This window comes from Alligator mississippiensis, chromosome 4 (genome assembly GCF_030867095.1).
Source record: "Alligator mississippiensis isolate rAllMis1 chromosome 4, rAllMis1, whole genome shotgun sequence".
Classification (NCBI taxonomy): Eukaryota; Metazoa; Chordata; order Crocodylia; family Alligatoridae; genus Alligator; species Alligator mississippiensis.
The window spans coordinates 125483087-125503868 of record NC_081827.1 but is presented as its reverse complement, the minus strand read 5'-3'; the positions used below and the strand labels follow the sequence as shown (position 1 = coordinate 125503868).

The window sequence follows — 20782 nt, the reverse complement described above, 5'->3', positions numbered from 1 at the left end:
GGGAACAACCACTCCTATTTGTATTGTGCTGCTCCCAACATTGTCACCTGCCATTCCCCAAATAAAAGGAAAAATGGATCTTTGCACTGATCAAAATGGTAGGGAAAGACAGAGGGGAAAAATAGGCATGAGATTAGGAAGTAACAAAACTACAGAGGAAGATAAACAGAACCAAAAAGAAAAATGTCCTTTGTTCATTTGAATGGCTTTCTGCTCCCAAGCCTTCTGCGTGACTAATGCCACGCTGCAGTCTGTAAACCTCTTGGGCACATTATACAAACAAAGCATAACTCGGCCTGAACAAACAAAGGCCTAAGCAACAGTGATTGAAGTCATCTTAAAACAACAAATCAATTCTTTCCTATTAATGCCCTAAATACCAGCGTAGGAGCACTGTCCTGTTGTAATAAACAGCCATGTGTTCAATTACCGTCTGTTTTCCCAACTACCGCTCTCTTCAGTAATTACACCATGCAATGCATTCTACATTGACATTATATTAATGTGCTGGGAGGAGAGATCTTAAATGCGAATTAAATCAAGGCTAAACATTTCAGAGAACCTCATAGAGGCGCGCAGGCACTAGCAGAACATTATTTAGCAAGAAGGGGAGAGAATTCATCTGTTCTTTCATTCTCTACTTTCATTCCCTCATTAAATAAATAAATAAATAAATAAATAAAATGTCACTGTGAAAGAATGGCACTGCCCCAGAAGCATGTCATGGTTAATTTTATATTCTACCTCTTGAGATGCCCATTTTATCCAAGCAAAATCATCAGTAGCGTTTCATAAATGCATGCTTATGTCACATTAGTGATAGCGACAACAACAAGGATGACATCTCTCTACAACAGCCAGGTGACAATAAGACAAACAGAAAACAAAACTTTCAGTATAAAGAAGAAAGCAGAAGAATAAAGGGTCAAGAAAAGGTTCTTCACCCTTTTGCATAACTATCAAGCTCCGTTGAATATTGAATAGCACACAGCAAACAGACCAGACAAAAGATAGGATGAAAGATGTATTTACTTGTGCAGGGTTCCTTCCCCCCTCCAATCTTTTTTTCCAATTCATATACACCCACACTGCACAGTTTGCATTGTGTTGTTAAATAACCAATAGCAACCTAGATGAAGCAGTGGAAGGGTTTCTATGATGCTGTCAAGCACCAGACAGATGCTTGGCAGCGTCAATATGGTTCTTTACATTAGGGTTGTGCCAAGGTTTTAAATAAAATAATAAAATAGTAATAACAATAATAACCCTTCTTTAAAAAAGGATGACAACATGAGTTAGTATGTGGATATGTTATATTTTTTTAAATCAAAGGTGTAGTATCTACCTACCAGGTTTTATTTCAGAAAGCCAAATTATCAGGGAAACAGAAAAAGTAGGGTTTGCCTTCTGCCCATATATAGATTGCAACAATTTCCATAAGGAAGAAGTAGCAAATTCTCAGGGTATAATAATAGCAGATTCTAGTCTCCTTACGATAAATGCTTATTGGTTCCTACTGAAGAGAGATTTCAGGGCTGTCTGACACGTGAAAAATGATAAACTTAAGAGGCATCAACCTTAAAATAAAATGCCCTAGATGCACAAAAATGTTTCTAGCCGAGGTTTGAGATGACGTAGAAATTCCTACATTCAGATGGAAATTAACTGTGAAATGGTTTTAGTCTGACTAAAATATAATGGACCAAATTTTGTCCCCCGACTAATAATGAGTGAGTTTAGAACAGGGGTGAGCAAAATGCAGCCCGGGGGCAAGATGCAGCCCGCCAGGCCATTCTATCTGGCCCACAGGGCCCCTAAAAACTTTAGGAAATTAACATTAATCTGCCCTTGGCTGCCTGTCATGTGGCCCTCAATGGCTTGCCGAAACTCAGTAAGTGGCCCTGTGCCCAAAATAATTGCCCGTCCCTGGTTTAGAGGGAGCTCTCAGATACTTAACAAATTAATGCTAACCTATGCTTCTCCTCACATCAATTTCTCAAGTGCAGAGACATCTGAACACTTTTTTTGCAAGCACTGCTGGGATTTTCTTGAGTAAATCCCAACTTTACTTTTATTCTAGAACTTTGAGACTAATGGGTTTTTCAGTAAAGTTATCAAACCTTGATCTCAGTGCAGAGGCAAAGCATCAGGTCAACCTGCAATATTTCTTTCAATCCAAAATGAAATGTTACACTCATTCTCAGATTATTTAATCTTTTTTTACTTAAAAAAACAACAACTAGGCATACTTAAAAATAAAAATGCTATCTCCAAAAAATGTTGAAATACTTTATTTGGAAAATATCTACTGTAAATGCAAGTTTTTAAAACTTTACCTCAGCTGAAATTATTTGCTAAAATTTGTGAATAGCTTTAGTTCTCCTGAAATTCTACAAATTTATTAAGACGAACCCTATAATATCTGCTTCTGTTTTCAGCTTCTCAGGTTTCCAATACTCACATTAGAGAAACATCACACACAATACGATTTTTCTTGAGGCAACATAAAAACTACACGTCTATAACATCTCATGGAAAAAAAGAGAAAAAAAATTAAAGGAGGTTCACCTCTCAAACACAGGTTTGTTTATAATGCAGAAGATTGATACACTCTCCTGTAAAATACCCAGCTCAAAATAACATATAAACCACATTAAAATAAGATCAAAGTAAAACACACACACACAATAAAAATAATGAATTGTGTCAAACTAAAATCTACGAGCCCACTTCATTAAGTGAGAAAGCAACTGAAAGTTTCTGTGAATCTTAGCCTGCTCCACACAGAGGCCTTTACATGCGTAAACAGAAGAAAGAAGGCATCCTTCTGAATAGCACATGGCACAGACTGAGATGTAAAGCTAATCAGACAGTATGATAGGCTATCTTAATCAACTTCAAAAAGCCAATCCACATGCTCATCTCAACTAGCCTTTCCTTCCCTGATCACTCTCTCATTCATTTGGCCATATTTCCTCTCACTTATTTTCCATAAATAGTGCAGTTAAGAAAGAACACTGGGAGCTCTTCAGGTCTCAGTATTCTGGGCGCAGGTGGTATAGAAAACTTTGAAGTGAGCTCTCCACTAACTCTAGTGCTGGCCGTGCCTTGCCTGTAAGCAGCTCTTATTAAAAAAAGGACCAAGCACCCACTAGAACAAAACCAAGCAGGCCTATTTAATTAGGGCAAATGCTTGATATCCACTTCTTCATGTTAAACCACACAGCCACACAGGCCTGGGAGGTCTGATTAATTTTAATATGCACGGTCATGACAAGTGCCTCGGGGGTAAGGGAGAGGAAAAAAAGCCCCACAAACCTTGTTGGCTTGACAAATAGGCTTCAGATAAATGCTGTGTATGTTGCCCAGATTAGAATGTTACTATGCAGCAAGGGCTTGAACCTTTAATATGAGGAACAAGAGGCCTGAGAAACAGGTGGCTGGCTCTTCACTCTTGAATAAATGACAACCCCCAAAGCTGTGGCTCATAAACTTACAAAAAGAGCTGGCACATTCCCTCATGTATATTTGTATATTAACAGTCTGGGTCAGAGGCTTCTCCAACAGTGATCCACATATTGAAAATGAAGCTCAAAATGCTTATGGCCTTGCCAAAAGGAAAAAAAAAAAGAACCACACAAGGAAAACAGACTGCCAGCCTATTTAGCTGAAACATTTTGGGGGCACCAAAGGCATTCAAATAAGTGGTGAGATTGGATAGAGGGACTGGCAAAGTGGGAAGCCAGTTGTCAGTTAAGCTCTTTTACATGGCAATGCAAAAGATAGGAAGTAATGGATACAGGGTTTGTTATTGCTGCTGCTTATTTGCTTTTGAGATGAATACATTCTGGAAAGAAATCTTAATTATGTGACCCATAAGAGGAGACTTTCTCTGTAAGACAGGGAAGGGGGGCAAAGGACTTCATTCTTTCTACAGAAAAATGGATTCCATGACAAACTAGAATCTCACTTGACCATAGTGCCTTTCTTTTATATTTAAGATGCTGTATCATCATCTCAGATACCTTTATCAAAAGAGAAAAGAAAAATCCAAAAGCTGTGAACCTTTGAGGATGGAAGTGAGAGAGACTTAGAAGAGAATCTAAGTGAATTTGGAAAAAAAAAATCAAACATTCAAAAATTCAAAATGAACCATAACTATAAGGCTAAACTATTAGGAAGAAAATACTTAAATACTGAAGGTGACAAATGAACAAACTTCACTTTGAGCAAGTAAGAGCTGGCACAGCTTCAAAATCAGCTACCTCTGTTCTAAAGTTAAAGCATTCATTAACAAAGATTTAAGTTACCGGGGCATTTAAGAGCTTCTTTTCATATAGGTTTGTTTCATAAACTTTTTTTTTTATCAGCAGTTATGTGAATGCACATTTCCATATGGTGGTGTCTTTGAAAGAAATGCAGGGAGGTTAGATGCTGGCTTGTTCTACAAGAGATATGTTGTCTGGTGACAGACTGCATAGATGAACATGTAACCACAATGCTCTTGGAGCATCCTTCCACAGCAGCAGGAGTGTGTGGAACAAAACTTAAAAGTACTCAATTGAAAAGTACCCTTGTTTGTCCTTCAGTAGAACAGCATTACAAAGCCTCTTCAGCATGTACTTTGTCAAAGGGATAGTGAGGAACCAAACAAAAGAAACTCAAACCTCAGCCAATTAGAGTATCCTTAGGCTTTTCCCCTGGATCTGTTCACTTTATTTTTTTCCCACCTCATCAGATGTGATTTAAAAACAAGAGTCTGCATTTCAAAGGCCTCCCTTCTTGGGCCCATTAATGGCCTGCTTTGGAATTTATGGCTTAAGAAGAGGGAGACCTCTTGATTTCTTTATAAGAGGTGGTGATTAAAAGTTTGATAATATTAGAGGATATTTTGAGTTCATATTTCAACTAGAGAGCCTGAATCCAATATGGTTCACTTTTGCAGACTAAAAAACTGCTTAAAGAACAGCTATTTAAATTACCACAAGAACAGGTGTTGTGATTTATAATGTAAACTTAAACATCAAACACAAATAGCCTTTAGGGGCTGTTCAGAAGACAAAAATCATGCCCCAGAGACCTCTCTCATCACTTTCTTTCCCACAAAATAATTACATGTAGCATTGCAGCACACTACAATGGATGAGACTATAATAGTCACATCACCTATTAAAGCCAGCCAAACACGTCAGAATAACCCCTTTAACCATATATCCATTATATATTTATACTTGTATTGCTATAACTCTATATTATTTATTTACAGTAGCACCTGCAATGTGCTATGTGCTTTCCAAACACTTAAGAATGACACCTGCTCAGAGAAGCCAAGTAGAAACAAACTGGTAGACAGAAAATAGGGGTGGGAAACAAAAATAGACACTGCAAAAAATTAACTCAATTCCCTGTTTGCAACGTAGTAGAAAGGCTTTTAACAGGGGTTTCAGTGTGGAGAGGGCACTAGCCACTGTAGAGGAGTGACTGGGCATCCACATGTACACATGTAGTCACACACAGACAGTATGATTGTTTAATGTCTGCAAGGTGCTTTATGTCCAGGCATCCATTTGCATACAGTATAGTCCATCCAAAAGTTTAAGTTCTGAGATTTGTGGGTACAGAAATTGCTACATCAAAAACTGATGAACTCAAAATAATTTTTAAAAGTTTCTGGGATATAAGAAGCCAAAAAAGCACTTAAACCCATTGCTAATTTTTGGCACACCATTAACTTAAGGAAAAAATTAATTTTCCATAAGTGTGGAGGGCATAAATTAAAATACAGGAATCCAATCCCGTTAATAGTGCAAAAAAAAGGTAAGTGGCTGCATTGGTGTTTGCTTTCATGAATTTGTGTCAAGCTCAGGGACTTAAAAGAGATTCCATTTCATTTTTATAATTGAAGAGAAAACAGACAGACAGAGAGTCTCTGCTATCCTCTGATGCCTTAAGAAAATAGGAGGGAAAAAACATGTCTGTACTTCATTCGCCTAATGATTTTAGTTGCAAAAGGAATCCCATGGTCGAAGGACAAGGGCTTGTGGTCTGTCACAGTATATAAGGCTTCTCCAAACCCACTCCATTATCTTCATTATTGTACACCAGGAATGAAAGGGGACTGACTCCTTTTCTGAAGTCTAAGTTAGAAAGGATGGGATGTTTCATGTAAAATAACATTGTATGACTCTGGTAATAGGTTTATGCCTTTGGGGGCCTGAATACTAAAGCAGCATACAAGGATTTTCTGCAGAATTTTTAAAAGTGGGGAAAAATACTGTGCATCTTCAATGAGTAAAACTCCACAGATTTAATATTTGTTAAGTGCTGCACATTTACACATTGTAAAGGTTTATTCTCCATAGCACACTTGCATAAGGGAAGAGCAAAATGATACACTGAGAAAAATAATGAGAATGGGGTCCCAAAATGAAGCAGAAATCACAAAAAAGCAGGCACTTTATGAACAGAAAGCAAGAAGTGAACAAACTTGTACATATCTCTGAAATGACTAGATAAGTTGGATTCCCCATGTGGGGGGTTTTACAAGTGAAAATATTCAGCAAAAACATTATTTAGATCATTATATAATTATATAGCAATGCTACCTCTTCCAATCAGCATGTGTGCACATACACAGTACATACATAGCAACATGACAAATAAAATAGTTAATTTCCATACAATTTTGCAAATGATCATTTGCAGTCAAATTGCATAGCTTGCAATGTTTTATGTTCATCTTGTAAGAGATATGTATGCTATCATTAACTGATTCCTCTCTGCTAAAAAAAATAATCTTCCTAACATGTTCAGTCCTTGTACTATTCTTTTGGAACACCTGATCTTTGGATCAGGCCCTAAACTTGCCTATCCAATATTTCTCTGCTGTCCCAATTTTGAAGAAACAATTAATATCCTGCAAGCAAAATTTACTAGACTATCTGGGGTCCTAATTTATATTTTGGGATATAAGCGATGCCTTGACACTGCATCACGTCACATCATAATATCACAATAATTATAGTATCTCATATAATTTCATTACAATATTGTGATGTTGATTTCAGAATATTATGATAGTGTATTATAATATGTTGGTGTAAATGTTACAAAATTGTGACTTTCACAGTTGTGGTAAACTCTTCAGATGCACAACAGTCAAAAGTCTCAGTCAGAATCCTTCTAGAGGTCCCAATCACTCTTCTGTAAATTAAGAGTTAATCTGCTCCTAGTTTGTTGTTTGAATGTTTTACTAACATGTTTCCTACAGTGATTCTAAATGCATTTTCATATGACAGAAACAAAAAGTGCAGCACATCCTACGAGGCAAAATAGATAAATCTGTATGTGCTCGTGTGTGTGTGTGTGGACGAAGAAATGGGAGTCTCTCTCATTTCTAGACTCACGAAGATTCAAGGAAATTGTACTCAATGAAAATTCCATAACTGGCACAATGGTTCTTCTCTCTTCCCAGAGAGAAACCAAGGAGTTTTATTACTAATGTTTATAAAATGGTAATACTTAACCAAAACCGTAACCTCATTGTGCAGTGGTCTGCAAACTATCAAGAGTCAAATCTGGTACTGATACATACAGCACCATCTACTGTTGTTATCTGCACAGAGTACAGAGCACCACTTATCAATGCCCCTACACATAGAGAAAACATGTATATGATACTTGACTAACAACTAGCAATGGCAGGAATCTTCACACTTCAACTGTGTCAAGAAAACCTGACAGTAGCTACAAGAATGTCTGAAAGTGGAAGTGGTTACAAGAGTAAGCTAGCTTTTGGTGGAGAACTGAGGGTGCAGCTTCCCCTCCCCTCCCTATTAGCTCCTGGGAAAAAAAATCAAACTGGCTGAAGGAAGGAGGGTGAGCTCCTTAAGATGACATACCTGCCCCCCCCCACCCCCACACCTTTCAGTGCTCTTATGCAAGTCTAATTTTCTTCCTAGCCACCTCATCTCAGTGGCCTCCTTTTGTTTGATATCCCAATTCCCATTCTCTTCTAACTTCTGAACTTTTGTTAGCTTGCTTTTAGGGAGGAGGGGGTAACCCTGTTTTCTATTTTTTTTTTTCCTGGATGGGGAGTAAGCAGAGACATGAATATGGCACCCTTATAATAATTTAAGTAGGGCTTAATGAAATTTTCATCACAACCTGCTGTTCATTTTAATGGCCTTTGAGAGACAATAGAACAATGGCTAGAGAGAAGAAAAGATTTTCTGTTGCATACATTTGTAAAGCCAACATTCAGTTGCTTCTCCCCCTCCCCCTTCCCAATCTCTTCACAAAGCTGTAGATCTTTTGTTTGTACTGTATATATTCATTTTAGTGGAGCTGAGATAATGCACAAGCTCTGTAACCACTCTCATGTCTAACTGTGGCCTTTCCTTAATGGAGTCTGTGGAGCATGCACACCCTCCCACTCAACACTGTATTTACATATTGCCCAGAAATCCCTTCTCCCTGCCATCCCATAAATAATCTGGCCTTTTCTTTTCCCCATTGCCCTACACATAGACACAATATAGAAGGTCTTTTCCACTCAAAGGCACAAGATAGGTCATGGCTGTAAAGTCAGCATAAATGCAAACCAGAATGTTCCAATTTATTTAATACTTTAAAAAAATGTTAAACGTCATTTGTTTTCCAGCAGACTCTCACTGAAGGCCCCATTCAAGAGGAGAAGACTAATTTACAATCATGTCATGTGTACAAATATGCAAGAATGGGGCTATGCTTGCATTTGTAGTTTCACAAGCCAATTTTCTTTAAATATAGAAGTTGTCCAAACTTCTGCCACAACTTTTCAAACTACAAACACCATCAATTCATACTCAGGGTATTTTGGGGAAGAGAAGTGGGGGTGGGGTGGGGAACAGAGGGCTTTGAGGGTAAGATTTTTCCACTTAAAAAAATTTTTTTTACAGAAGTATATACAGATACAAATTCAGGTCATGATTAGTACTGCAAGGAAAATTAAGAAAGAAGTAGCAGTAGGTTCACATAAGGGCACCAAATCCCTGGAAGCCTTGAAATAAATAAAGATGGTCAAAACAGCTACAATGATATTTTCTGAATGTTTCAGGGGAGTGTAATGGTATCTGGAGACTTTTGCTTTTAGGTCACTGGCTTGAATCTAGTTCAGGCTAACAGGGATTGAACATATTTCCTATCTGAAAGCTGTTCTGTGGTCCTTGTGAAGGTTGATGTCCATTGGTACTGTAGCAGATGACTGAAGGGGTACAGACTCCAGTACTAACTCAAATCTGAGAAGTGATCCCCAAATGTTAGGATAGAGGAATGTAGGGGAAGCTTGTCCTGCATCTGCTAATACAGTGTCTGTGCTGTAGATAAACAGGATTATGAATGAGGGCACACTTGATCCAAGAGCTTTCATGTGTACCAAATTCTCGCTTCTGTCCTTCAAATACTGGCTGTGTCTACATGAGTATATATGTATTTTTTTCAAAAATGTGCCTTCATTAATAACATTGTTTCCAGTTCCATAGGTGATAATGATTTCGGAGCCCTCATGTAGATGACTCACAGGCTGTCACCATTGTAGTTAACACCATACCAATTGTCCTGCTCTGAGTAGACCTGTGGTTCATGGAGTGATGGTGTTGGCTCACCTTTACACAGCCAAGTAGTGGTCCATGAAGGAGAAGCTGAACAAGTGCTGGAAATAATAGGACACTCCTGGAAATTATTCTTAATGAAGGTGAGCCTAGGGTTTAATTTTGCCAGCAAAAAAAAGCAAAGAAAGCAGGAAATGGGGAGAAGATAAGATACCCAAAGGAAAAAAAATCATAGAAAATTTGTCTAATTCCCCACGCATTACCTTCTGGCTCATTTTTGATGAGCTCTTCCATTTTCCTCTGCTTTAGGGTATCTACAACATCTGCTAGGCTCCCTTTGCGCCTTTCAGGGGTTCCCAGAGCTGTGCTGGACAATGACTCTCCACTCTGACGCCCACCTTCTTCTGCCTTCAGGGGTGAGGTAGATGAGTTGTGCGGGGCAAATGAAGACATCACTTTATTGCCATCAACTTCCTGAAAGAGGAGAGACATCAGATGAAACAATTTAGGGGGAAAAAGAAAGAAAAAGAACGAAAGAAAGAAACAACCCTTTGTTCTTTGAGTTCATTGCTGTTTGTTCTTCTGTTGAAACCTTTCAAAAGAAATGCAATGCTTCAAAAACATTCAGAACAAAGCCTCTCCATAAAGGATAAACCAAGATTACAGGCTGAAGTGAGCAAAGATCAGCTTGCAGGAGAAAAACATAAAATACAGTTTTTCTCTAATTGAGGAGAAGTGTTGCACTCATAGGTTTTCTAATAACAATGATATTGATTACCTTTAATTGTTTGCTCTTTTACAGCTTTCTATGTGCAATCTTCAATTTTTTCCCTAGGACCATTAATTTCCTGCCTTTTAAAGTACTTAATGCCATGATGGCTAGTTGCTGTTGGAAATGAAATAATAATCAGATATTAAATGCCCTGCACTATATGATTTTTTTAACTCACAGTTCAAGTAGCTCTCCCATCTCTAAGGGAAGAAGCAATCATTTTACAGCTTCTAATTCATTTTCTTTTCTCCTCCTTCACCTAACACCCTCATCCCTTTTAAAGAAATTTTCTACAAAGGTGGTCCTAATGACACTCATAGGTGGCACAGTGACACAAGAGCATGATTTTCTAGTATATAGGCACACTCCTTCTTACATTAAAGTCAACAGGAGCTTTCTCATTGACTTTAGTGGGAATCTAATCTGGCTCCAATACCTACAAACTTACATTCATTAATGTGAGACCTTTCTTCCCCTCTGCTTCTCCTAGTATGTAAACCAATTTCCTCTGCATTACTGATTCTTATTTATGTGTAACTCTAATCCTTTCTTCCTATGTTAGGACCAAATATTGCAAATACTTAGGTATCCCATTTAAATATGGGATTTCAATGTCTTCAATGAAGATCATAATTTCATTACACAATGGGTGCATCTACATGTGCAATAATGTATTTACAAGTACTACCCTGCTGCCAAGTTTATGGTAATCTTTCTCTCTCTTTCTCTGGAGCTAATTAGTAAACGCCACAGTAAATGTTTCATGTAGGCACACCCAATGTGCATTATATTACCTAATGTTGCAAAAATAATTATATCTGTTATCTATTTTAAGTGGTTTATTCTATTTGGGTTTTTCTGTTCTCCTTTAGCTCCAATTGAATCCACAGAATATGTCCTTATTCTTTGTATAGCAGGTGCCCATTAAATACTGCTGTTTCTAAAAATATCAGTGGACAGAATTCTGAAAGCAGTTATAGATAATTTTTAAAATATCCAAATTGTTTTTAGAATTCATTGTGACAGGGTTGGATAACGACCTGTTAGCCGTTTGAGTAAAATCTTCCACAACAGATTTTAACTAATTTTTTTCACTGGCTCAAATTTTGCACTCTTCATTTACTGAAAAGGTGAGCTTTCGGTGAAAAAAAACAACCCAAAAGCATTTCCATAATGGTTTTTAATACAATTTAAGCAAAATTTGAAGCCTAAAAATTGTAGGAAAAATCAATAATGTTGATTTTTCAAAGAACATTTTGTTTTTGGCAAAAAGACAATTTTGTATTTTAAAAAACCCTCCTTTTTGACCAGCTAGTTACACTTCTGGCCTTCTGGACTGACTTCAGAAGTTCTTTGAGATCAGAATGTGGCTCATTATTTGCTCCAAAAGCCTTACCTAATGGGAGCCTCTCTATTGATATGAGTTTGTTTTGGATCAGGATCTAAAAAATAGTCTGTTCCAATTTGACAGAAACACTCCTTTTCTTGAACCTTCCCACAGGTTTGGCCTGTACTTGAAAAATTATCTTTCGCTAACAAAAGGTTTCAATAATGCATAGAGTTAACTTGGACGTGAACACAGTTTTACTGCAAGTGTGGACCAGAATGATAAATGTTCAAATGTTGGTCCAGACTTGCAAGTTAGCTACCTTTAGCATTAGGTCAAGTTTGACTTGTCATTCATACCTATTGTCATAAAGCTGCATTTTTTTTCTCTCATTGGCAAGGTCAAAAGAAGAAATATTCTGAAAAGTTTCTTACTTGTTTGCCCTCTCAAGACAAAGCTGTGAACTGCTTTCCTTGGTTATAGTAACTTGACTCAGCCTATATCATCGAGTATCTCTAGGAATAAGTATTGCTAGCAATTTTACAAAGAGTTCCTTGTTTTTATTCCAAATTGGGCCTCCAAAATAATCATGCATTATTTTGTATATGTCAAATATCACACATAAAGGGGCAAGAAGCATTTGCCACAGGGGCTTATTAATAAAGAATTCTTAACTGTTCTTTCTCTGTCTTTTTGTAATTATTTTTAATCTGATGTGATATCTAAATAAAACAGCAAACTGATTTTTGCCTTTTTTATTTTGGGTATGTACAGATACTGATGTAATGTTAACTTCTGGTTGTGTAAATAGCACAGAAGGAAAATACAAGTACCAAGGTAGCTAGACAGATGACCTGATAGCAGGAAATATAACTCAGATCTGAGCCCTGGATATATTTCAAATGAATAAACATCTGTGAAATAAATTATAATTTAAACATCCTGCTTCAAAGGTAAATTATTTCCATTTCTTGTAAAAACTACTTTGCTTCTATGTGTACATACATAGTGCTTGGATGTACATATACTAGCTGTTTATATGGAAGTGTTATATATTGAATGCTGCACTTAATTGAAACATGCATTTTAGAGCCATAGCTGAATTCAAGTTCTAGCACTAAGGAATACCAGTGAATTCTTAATCCAAAAAGATCTGGGCCATACATTTACTGTGATATTTGCCATCTAAAAGGATCTATTCTCCTCCCAGTATGTAGGAAGAGATGCACACTGCATATTAGTACTAATGAGACTGACGTGTGTAAACTTCAGCAAATCAAAAATAACAAACTTTACCAGCCCATGATTTTTTAAAATAAAATCATGTTACAACACAACTTGAAATGCTTAGTTACTATCTTCATTTTCTATTTCATTTTATTCTATTGCACTCAATTATCAGTAAACAAAAATGAAACAAAAACACATTAATGGTTAAGGGGAATTCCCTAAACGGATATCTCTTGTTAATGGCTATATGAAGCTAAAAAAAAAAAAAAATGTTGAGAATCCTTAAGAAATCATACCAGGCATGATAATTAAAAAATCCCACTAAAAATACAGGGCACATTTCTTAGAGACAAGAAAGGTTTCTTCAAACCTGTCTAAAATTTTCTGCACAATGAGTGAGATTTAGTAGGTTTCTCTTTTTAAAACACAAATCCACACAACTTCACTCTGAGAGAAAAGCAATTTACAGTTTTGTAATGGGTGTCATAAAAAAATCTAAATAGATGCTAAGGTAGGAAATGTTTATGGAGTTCAAGAAACTGCACAAATATTAAAAATCCCAGTCACCACAACAATAGAAAACTAGACACTTGCTATTTCACTCAGGAAAATTCTGTCTGCTATGTAACCATTTCACCTGTTCAAGTTTGATTACATTTCAGCCTCTGGCACTGTTAATCCCTGTAACAGTTTTATGTAGTTAGCAGCTGTTTTATGCATGGGGTTCTATTGTTCATTTACATTGTGAACTGCCTGCTAATGTGTGCTGGCACAACACTCAATCAAACTCTAAACTGGGACTGTACTCACCAGCACCTGATGTAGTTGTTTCTTGTTTTCCCCATTTCAGATGGCAGCCAGAAACCTACAAAGATTGTGTTTGATAGAGACACACTGTACTTTTTCTCCCCCAACCATGAAAACCAGATTGACTCAAGATTTATCTTCTGCTTCTGTCCAGAGCTGGAGCCCAGAGAAAGACGTGTTCATGTACATGAAAGTGGCCAGTATATTGCCAAACATGTTTCCACCTATGGAAGAATATCTCTTCCAAGGTTTAATGATAAAACAGACTTCTGCCCTTTCAGGATGAGGTCAGTAATCTTCCTTTGTTAATCTTGGGCAAGCTTTACTTAATCTAGCCCCCTTGTCACCTTTGTGATTGACAGGAAAAGTCATGTCACTGGACAATGGACTTACCCTCCGTGAGCAATATCTTTTTAAAGATTACACAATGTTACCTTTGCTCTCATAAAAAGTGCAAACATTTTTCTGTTAAGAGAACTTCATTCATTCCAACTGTATTTTTAAAAATAGTCTGGTTCCATTTCCAGGATCTGATTCAGACCCTTTTCCAATTTTAAGAAGCAATGGTGTGGTATTTATTGAAAGAACAGGCTGCATATGTCTCAGTGAGATTTCTCAAGTATTTTTTAGTGTTCCAGGTAGATCTTGGCCTCATCTACAGCTTCTCAACCCCTAATCTGAAATTAAACCCAGACATGCAGAAAACTTGTTCCTGTGATATTAAAATTGTATTCCAAACCAACCAATAACCAAAACAAAAGGAAATTCAGAGAAATTGTTAGTTATCTCCATATGCTATGCAAGGATGATGCATCTGTAGTATAAAATGATTATGGAAAGGAGGCTTTCGGGGATGCAGGCAAAAGCACCTGGAAAAAGATACCTATGTCTTTCAAGCAAGCACTACTATAGCTTGATTTTAAGAAGCAGATGATCCTTTAGATTAAAAGTAACATAACATTTTTAAGTTGGACTTTTGCCCATATTTTGCTTTTTTATAGCATTTAAAAAAGACAAGATAGTAATCTTTCCCCTTTCCATTATACATTTAGCTCCTAGGGTATGTGGAATACCTTAAATCAGTGTTCCTGATTTAAGGCTTTTCCTGTTCAAGGCACACTTACACTAATAAAAATTTTCTGCGACACTGTTTAAGGCATTGTCCATCCCTATGCTTATGAGAGCATTACAGCTCATTGCCACAGCAAAATTCCACAGAACACCTGTTCATTTCTGATGGCACACCATTGTGCTGCAGCACATTAGTTGGGAAACACTGCCCTAAATGACTCTGTAAGAACTGATGGCTTCAGCAGAAAAAAGACAGCAACTGTGAAGGCAAGGGATTTTCAACAGACTACTTAAAAAAGTGTTTGCCTTTTATTTACACCTATTTAACTTCAACATCTAATACATGTTTTGGAGAAAGGATGTCTTTGTCAAGGACTGAACATCCAGAGTACTTCAAGTAAAAGAGACTGAGAAAGAGAGAGAGAGAGATCATCATAAAACGTGGAAGACCTACCTTAAAGACCTCATCCAGCAAAAATGAGAAAGACCAAACCTGACATTCTTGATATTTCCATGTTTTAATACAAATACACATACAGAAAGAAATACCTCTCCCCCTCTTTTTCAAAACCTTTTAAGCCTATCTTGTATAATATCAAGAAACAAAAAAGAGTACACCATTTAAAAAATTCCATCAATTATAAGAAATGTCACAGAAAATCTTAAACTTAAGACAAGTATTTGATTTAAGACCAAGTGGATTTTCAAGAGGAATTGTGCTCCTAAATCACTTAGGTGGATTTTAAGATTCCCTCCCAGAGAGTTCTGTACTACATGGTTTTTGATGTCCTGAGGATCTTGCTATAACTATGCCCAGTGGTGACTGTACCCCTGGCATTTGAGAGAACATGAAATGCATATTTCCTGGGGCTCTCCCAGCAAACGCATTTAAAACAAAAATGTAGGATTTCTTTGTTTCCACCTTATATCTAAACAAGTCTTTTGTCTATGATTGTCCTTATGGAGAGCACTGTTAATTAGTGACAAGAAATGAAATGAAAGGAGCAGTATTTGAGGGTATCTGAACGAGGCAATAAAGGACACCTGGAGCAAGAGAGAGACCATGTACAAAACAGAATGGAAAAAATGGATAAAGACATGGTTATGAAGTCAGGATTGGGCAGAACATGGGGCTGGCAATGGATAAAGGAGGAAACAAAACTGAAGGGAGAAATTAGTATAAATTCAGGGTCTTATTCAGTAACAGACCCATGGAAACAGCCCACTGTTCTCACACACATATTCATTAAAGGATTAGGTTCTCAAAAGTGAGGAAGAGTGGCGGATATGTAATACAGAAGTGGAGATAAAGACAGTCAACATTTCTGTAGAGTTGGTTAAAGAGATCATAGTTATAGGAAAGAAACATTTTAGCTACATTGTTTTGAAGAGGGTTAAGAAGGACTCTGTTTAGTTAAGAGATGTTCTAACCAGTAAATACATAGCTACACATATTTACTAGGGATGTGCAAAGCTTCAGTCCCTGTTTCATTTTGGCAGAGATTCAGCCTGATTCAGTGCCCAAATCTCCAAATCTGAATTGAATCAGGAGACCCTTTAATCTCTCTGAATCAAATTAGAACTCTCCAAATTGATTTGGAGAGATTCAGCGATTCGGGCATAAACACAGCTTTAAATGTTTTTTCTACATACCTGAAGGTACCAGGCGGCTTGTGAATGCTATGATGCTGGGACACATGGAGTGTCTCACAGGAAGGGGTGGGGGCACTGCCCTCAGCAGCAGACCCAGAAGTGGACCAAAAGCACTTCCAATCCACTTCCGGGTCTGCTGGAGAGCATGCAGGGCTCCCCGCCCCCTGCCTCCTGGCCCCCCAGTCCTGTGGGACGCTCCATCTGCCCCACCACTGCAGCGTTCACGAGCTGTGCCTGGTACCTTGAGGTATGTAGAAAAAACATTTAAAGCTGTGTCTATGACTGAATCGTTAAATCTCTGAAACAGCATCAAATCTTCAGATTCGGATTCGGTCAAATCAAATCAGGGACAGTGATCCGAATCAGTGAATTGAATCACTGTCCCTGATTTGAGCCGAATCTGAATCAACTAGGGCCCATTTCACACACCCCTAATATTTACTTACAGAGACCAGCTTACACTCAAATTAAATTAAAATTGATTTAAGAAAGAAATTTCTCTTGGCTCTGCTTAACATGGAGTATTTTGGGTTTTCTATGAACACTTATTTTAGAATTGTCATGAATTATCAGGCTTTTTGAAGAGTATATCTAGTTCCTTATCTAACACATTGATACATCACTTGGCATTGGATTCCTTTCTGGCCATTATTGCTGCTTCCCTCTGTGTTCAAATAAAGTATTCTAGTGTCTATTTAATGATCTCTACCACCAAACTACATTGTGTTGGCAGGAGTTTGGACATGATAATCCAACATATATTTTCATTTCTATGATCCTCATGAAACATGGTTTAATAACTAAGTACAGGATTTGGAAGAAGGGAATCTGGTCTGGAGGGCATTTTGAAAACAGCACAACATTTTATTTCATGTTTGTGGAACCCATAGGCTTTATTTTATTGTTTTTACCCAAACTCTTTTCTTAATCTTTTGTTTAGGTCATCATGAAGTGTTCCTTGTATAAAGAAAGAAATTGCATATTTTGGGTGAGGGATGTTAAGAATAGCAAAAATAATAATGCTAACAATTTTACATTGTGTAACAGATCACAGCAGTGATGTCACACACCGTTATTTCCCATTTTCCTAAAATTCTCCCTCTTTATTCAAAAACACCAATCTCCAGAATGAAATGTAGGTTTTCACTTGCTCTTGAAAACACTTAATAAACAAAAGTGGCATTTTGAGGATTGCTAATATGTTAACTACAACCTGTAAAAACAAAGAACATTTTGTACTATGACAGTCTCATTATCTTCTTGCTAGTGATCTGTATGTTTAAAAACAATAAATAAAACCCTGAAAAAGCACTTTAAGACATTTATGATCTCTTTCCGGAGGGTAAGGTCTTATGGGTGATCTTTACACAAAAATAAGACTGCTCATCAAAACTGCTTGGCTTGTCTTCGGTAAGTATTGAACTCTTCTGCTATTTGGAACTGACATGGTATAAGAACATAGTTTTAAAACTTAAAATTACTAATTTTCATAACTGATTAAATATACCCTTGTTGTTAGAAAGTATAGACTGTTGTAACATACCATTTTACTATGTAAAAAACCCAGTTATAATGCTGACCTATTCAAGGAATGGGAAAGAACAATTTAAACGGAAATCAAGTGATACAAATAAACAAAGATACCATAGGCTGACAATAAAAAGAAGGCTTCCATTTTTTCTGTATTTTCAGCATGTTATGATTGAATAAAACTTACAGATGGGAAACAGCTGAAAGATAACCTCCCTCCTTAGTGGCCAATGGAAGATTGTTCCTTAAGGGCCAGATTCCAGATGAATCCCTCAAAAAGGGGAATGACTGGGGAATAAAGTAAAATACTTCATGCTTTCCCACAGTCATGCGAGGCTTGGCCAGACTTGCAACCTCTGTGCTGGTGGCCACCAGGCCCTATATGGGGACAGCAGTGTTTCAATGGCGGGAATGAAGAAGACAGAACATATAGTGCATTCATGAGGGCCTGCAACAGCCTGCGCCTTTTTACTAGGACCCTGATTATCAAGGAGAAAATACCTTTAATGCACCTCCTGAGGCAGTGTAAATCTATCAAACATCTAATGCAAAGCTGTGCCTATAACACAATCCAGCTATCCAATACATTCAAAGTTGTTTCATTCAGGCCATTTAAAATGATTCACACAATGGAAGTTTCCTTACTCTTGTGAGTATGCTACACATTAAAAAACCTCATTGTTAAGAAATGTTTCCTGATATTCAACATAAATTTTCCTTTCTTTTATTTCAACCCATTACTCCACTTACATCCCCTTTTTAGCACCTTGAACAATTCTTCTCTTCTGTCTGTACTCTTCACATTTTTAAGATGTTAGCATAACCTCTTTTAGTTACTGCAGAGCCATATTTAACTTTTCTATGAATATTTAGCCCTTTCAATCTTTCCTCACAAATCAGCTCCTACAGCCCTTTAATCATTTATGTTGCTTGTATCTGAAATCCCTCCAATTTGTTGAGATCTTTGAGGTACCCAGAACTGAACACAATATTTTATATGTAATCTTAGCAGAGCTATAAAGAGGAGGACAATTACCTCCTTGTTACCGCCTTTTTTGCTGCCATGCTGCATGGCAAGCTCATATCTAATTTGCTCTATCACACCTAAATCTCTTTCAGCATTACTGCTTTCCAAGAGCCTTCCTTCCATTGATTATCTGTGTTTTTGGTAATGTTTCTCCTGTTGTATCATTTTGCAGGCTGCATTTCATTTTATTATTTCCAACACAGTTTTTAAAGCTATCTTTCTGTTACTTCTCTCTTCTCCCTGATGTTCAACTAAAAAAAGTAATTATGTATTATAATTAAATGACCTCTTTAAACTTCTATAATTGTGTATTTATTTCTCCAAATTTCTAAAAAACCCAGAATGTCTAACCCATACATTGCAAAGCAAAAACTAAGTAAAGGATTACACATGAATATATTACACATGAATATATTTGTCAGGGTAGAAAAAGATGGCGCTTGCAACATGCCTAGAAGGTTAACAAATCCAGGCCCTGGCAAGCTAGGGTAAGAGGAAATGGTTTAAAAATAGAGATTTTCATAGCAAAAGGCTTACTAGCAGGTAACTTACAGTTGAAAAAGCTCCACCATGAGCTTCTCTTGGCTAGGGACAGACATTGCACATAAACCGGTTTAAGTGATCAGAAACTGGTTTAAACTTGTAACAGAACAGATGTTCAGTGCACATAAACCAGTTTGAAAATGGTGGAAACCGGTTTGAGATAAACCTGGTTGAATGTATCAGACTTAAGTGATTTGGGTCAAACCAGTTTATGCAATATCCCACACCCTTTGCTGGTTTAAGCTAAACCAGATACCCCAACATCCTGGCATGCTCTCTGAGCTAGGCAGGGCTCTCTGCTCCACAGCAGGGCTGACACCTCCCCTCTGCAACCTGGCCAGAGCTCTGCCAGAGACTTGAAGGCACATCAGGGTCTTCTGGTTTCCCCGCCCTCCCACCTCGTCCCCCCATTTGCTGCTTAGACAGAGATCCTTTCCTCCTCTCTCCCACAACACACACTATAGCCAGCATGTGGTATGCTAGCTAATGCTGTAGAAGGCAGATCGGACAGTGTCTGCTTAGGGCTTTTTGGAGGTAATCAATAGCTCAGATGGTAATGTCCCTGCATTCCTTCCTTTGGAAAAATCTGTTTAAGAGGACCATGTAATGAGCGAGGCTTTGTTTTCTGACTGGGTGTTAAATGCTGATAACAGAGCTGATAAATGCTCTGTTATCAAGGGGGGGGGACCCCTCCCTAATCACAGTGTCCTGCCAGGCCTGGCCACACCCCCCTCAGCACAGCCCTGGGGAAGGGAGGGCTGCTCTAGCACCCCCTGGCTTCTAGCCTGAGCCACTGCAGACATGTGCCTGAATTTCTGGGATGTCTGTCTGGTTACAAAACTGATTTAGCCTAGCCAGGTTAAACTAACCTGCAAAGATTGAATCAATTCAGGCTCAGGCTTTTGAATGTCTGTCCCTAGCCCTTCTGACCTCTAATGTGGCAGGATATCAAGAAGGTATACTCGTGTTTTCTAGTATGCTCTTATTCCCACCTCTTTACTAAAGATTTTAAACCAGATAAATAAATAAATAAATAAAACAGCATACGCCAAATTTACCAGCAATCCTTTAACACTACTCTTTACTTACAATTCTTTCAATCTGTTTCAAGCACTATGACACCGGTCATATCCAACATCACTGACATTTTCAAGTGAGATGTATGGAACAATGTATGAAATACTTTGGTTGTATGCAAATACACTTATTAACTGAATTCCTTCAGCACTGTC

General features: G+C 37.5%; 1 protein-coding gene across 19 annotated transcripts in view; it reads right to left on the bottom strand.

The window, feature by feature from the left end:
- Positions 1-20782, bottom strand: part of SOX5 (SRY-box transcription factor 5) — a 947053-nt gene that overhangs the window by 303918 nt on the left and 622353 nt on the right. For all 19 annotated transcript variants that reach the window (XM_059726572.1, XM_059726578.1, XM_059726573.1 and 16 more), the window contains one exon: positions 9854-10064. In XM_059726572.1, coding sequence (XP_059582555.1) covers positions 9854-10064 — 211 coding nt within the window. The remainder of the gene's footprint in view (positions 1-9853; positions 10065-20782) is intronic.